The sequence below is a fragment of the Nicotiana tabacum genome, chromosome 24 (genome assembly GCF_000715075.1).
Source record: "Nicotiana tabacum cultivar K326 chromosome 24, ASM71507v2, whole genome shotgun sequence".
Classification (NCBI taxonomy): Eukaryota; Viridiplantae; Streptophyta; class Magnoliopsida; order Solanales; family Solanaceae; genus Nicotiana; species Nicotiana tabacum.
In genome coordinates this window covers 91,281,658-91,284,623 of record NC_134103.1, presented here as the reverse complement: position 1 = coordinate 91,284,623, position 2,966 = coordinate 91,281,658, and the positions used below count along the sequence as shown (strand labels likewise).

Below are 2,966 nucleotides of genomic sequence, written 5' to 3'. Positions count from 1 at the left end.
GATATAAGAGTTTATTAAATATTTACATATGAATATGGAAGAATAAAGAGATTGATGCATTTCAATAACACTTGATAACAAAAATAATGATACAAATTAGAATCAACCATTATTTAAAGTAAATAAAATATATATATTTTATAATTCTATTAAATATTACATCCCATGAGAGGATTAAAAATATTTCTAATATTACATCCCATGAGAGGATTAAAAATATATATATATATATATATATATATATATATATATATATATATATATATATATATAAGTATATATAAAAATTATATATTTATACGTCGGTTTGGTTCGAGTTTTTTTTACTCAAAACCAAACATAATCGAATTTTTTAATCAGTTTGATTTGACTTTCGATTGAGTTTGATATTACGGTTCGATTTGAACACCCCTAATTTTAAATTTTGACCACTTAGGGAAGGTATATCCTAAAGCCTTGCATCTTGTTTTTTTTCAAGTATAGTGGCAAGGATAAGGATATGTGTCATAAATATGCCACGCATATATATGTCGACACCATTAATTGTTTAGGAGTGGTTGATACTCAATTGTTAATTAAGAAAAGACAACCTTCTATTATAAAGTATTATGCCTTTATAGTAAAAGTGAAAGCAAAAATATCTTAATCTAACTGAAGGGTTAAGGGCTAGCTTATTTGTGAACTCCTTTTACAGTGGGAGGTTCAAACTCTACTTTTTCTTCCCTCCCTAATGTAATAAAGATTTTTTTTTAAAAAAAAAAATAATCAAATAATCTAGTACAACTTTGTATCAAGATTTTAATATAGGCTGAATAATTAGTAGTAGTGATCACGCACATAAGTTCTTATGATTTGAGTGAATAATGTTGACCTTTGTTTCGAATTATATCACTTGATTGTCAATTTTAATAGCAAAATATACAAATTTAAAGGATTTCTTTTGATGATTAAACTGGTAATCAATTTGCACTCAAATTTTAAGGATTTCTGAGCATGCATGGGTCCAAACTTCCAATTTCTGTCATTTTTTTTCCAAAATCATACATCAATTAGTTATTCAAAATAAGCTGATTTTTATATTTATAGCTTGGCCAAACAAGCCTAAACTTCATTTGCATTCAATCAATAAAAAACTAAGAAAAATTGAAATTTTAATAATTTGTATAAATTTCATTATTATCTGTGTTTAACCAATAATGCATGGTAAAAATCTCAAGTGAGAAATTTAAGTAGTAAGATCATCCAAATTCCAGAAACAGTAAATTATGGGATCTATAAAACAAGCCAACCCATAAATTATTTTCAAGCGAAAGATAAAATATCAAATTACCAAAAAAAGAGAAAAAAATATACACTAATTAATTCACATTTTTTGTCAACAATGGAACACCCCAAGATTTATCTCTCTTTTCAATTTGGCCCGATGATCAAATAATTCAGATGACGTCAATTGCCGACGATAATCATCTAATCCAACGGCTGTGATTAAATCTTTTCCAATTTCTCAGCTTTAACCAAAGGATTCGCCTTAGCAATAGCTTCTCTCCCCATAGACTTGAAATCAAACGTGCAGCCATGGATCTCCGGGTATCGATGGGTCCCACAAAAAGTGGTCCCACACCTACACTTGAACCCGGTCAACCCCACTTTCTTCCTACAAACCGAACACCGGTTTGGCTGCACCACCGGTTCGACAACAGCCGCCGGTTTTTTCTCTAATTTTAACGGTTCCGGCAACACCACCACCGATGAGCTGGCGGCGGGAACCGGTGGCTGCAGAGGAAAGAGAGAATCAATGGGCTTTTGTTGGGATTGTTGAGCTAAATAAATTTCATGGTAACATTTGGAGCAGAAATTTTGGGTTGTTGAGCTGCCGAAGAATCCACAGTTGTTTGCGCATAATATGTGCCCTTCTTGTGCCTCAAAACCATGCTCTTCCGCCATAATTGTATCAGTTTTTCTTCAAATTAAAGTCTCAAAAACAAGATTTACGAGCAGGTGAAAAAGGCTATAAATGAAACTCTGGAAAGGAATGAAGACGCAATTGGGGTAAAATGGAATGAAAGAAGAATTAGATAGATAAATAGAGAAGGGGAAGGATCAGAGAAAGGAGACAAAAATTAAAGGGAATTTAATAATGAGAATGGTGAGCAAATCATTAGAGAAGATACTAAAGAAATATCAAAAGGAGGACAGGCTGGAAGAGGCAAAAAAAGAAGATGAAGGGAAGCCAAGATTTTTAGTTATGGGGTAATTGGGTGGTGGGGGGAGGACACGTGGCTGGAGGATTGTGGGTTAAGATGAGAGGTAATTTAAGGCGAAATAACTCACTCAATATTTGCATAATTGCATCAAATTATAGAGGCAATTTTATGGCTCATTATAAATTTTCTTTAATTATATGATATTTTTCTGGAAGATCTGTGAAATATGTTTAGGAAAGCTAGATTCATTTTTTTAATTTAATTTGTATTTTGGCGAATCCGTAGCTATATAAGATATTCAGAATTAGTAAGAAAATTAAGGCAAGAATATGTATTAATTTATTTATAGAATTAGCCACTAACGTTTCATTATGTTAGGCTACTTATATCATATTCTTTGGATGCTATCATTTTTCGGATTTTACATGAATGCGTGATACTTTGTATATTGAGTTGTCCTTTAATATGCTTAGCTTATTATAATTAGCTGGTATTATTTAATTATGATTAGCTGGTAATGAGTTATATAAAAATACCTGACTTATATTTCTTGAATGGTATAAATATCGAATATGAGTAAATTTATTTGTGAGACAAAAATTAGAATATGGGGATGAGGGTAGTGGGTTAGGTTGTAGGTTAAGTTGAATGGGTTAAGTTATGGGGATGAATGTGATTACTGTCCTCTTGTGCTTTCTCCAATTATTAATATGTTTTTTGGGGGGTGGTGTGCGTGTCTTTCTCCAATTACGTGTGTGCTTA

General features: G+C 31.5%; 1 protein-coding gene across 1 annotated transcript; it reads right to left on the bottom strand.

Annotated features, from left to right (window-relative positions):
- Window positions 1-1,238: 1,238 nt before the first annotated feature.
- On the bottom strand, window positions 1,239-2,197 carry LOC107787903 (zinc finger A20 and AN1 domain-containing stress-associated protein 4-like). Its single transcript, XM_016609517.2, has one exon. The coding sequence runs from the start codon at window positions 1,942-1,944 to the stop codon at window positions 1,486-1,488; it is 459 nt and encodes a 152-aa protein (XP_016465003.1). The 5' UTR covers window positions 1,945-2,197; the 3' UTR covers window positions 1,239-1,485.
- Window positions 2,198-2,966: the final 769 nt, after the last annotated feature.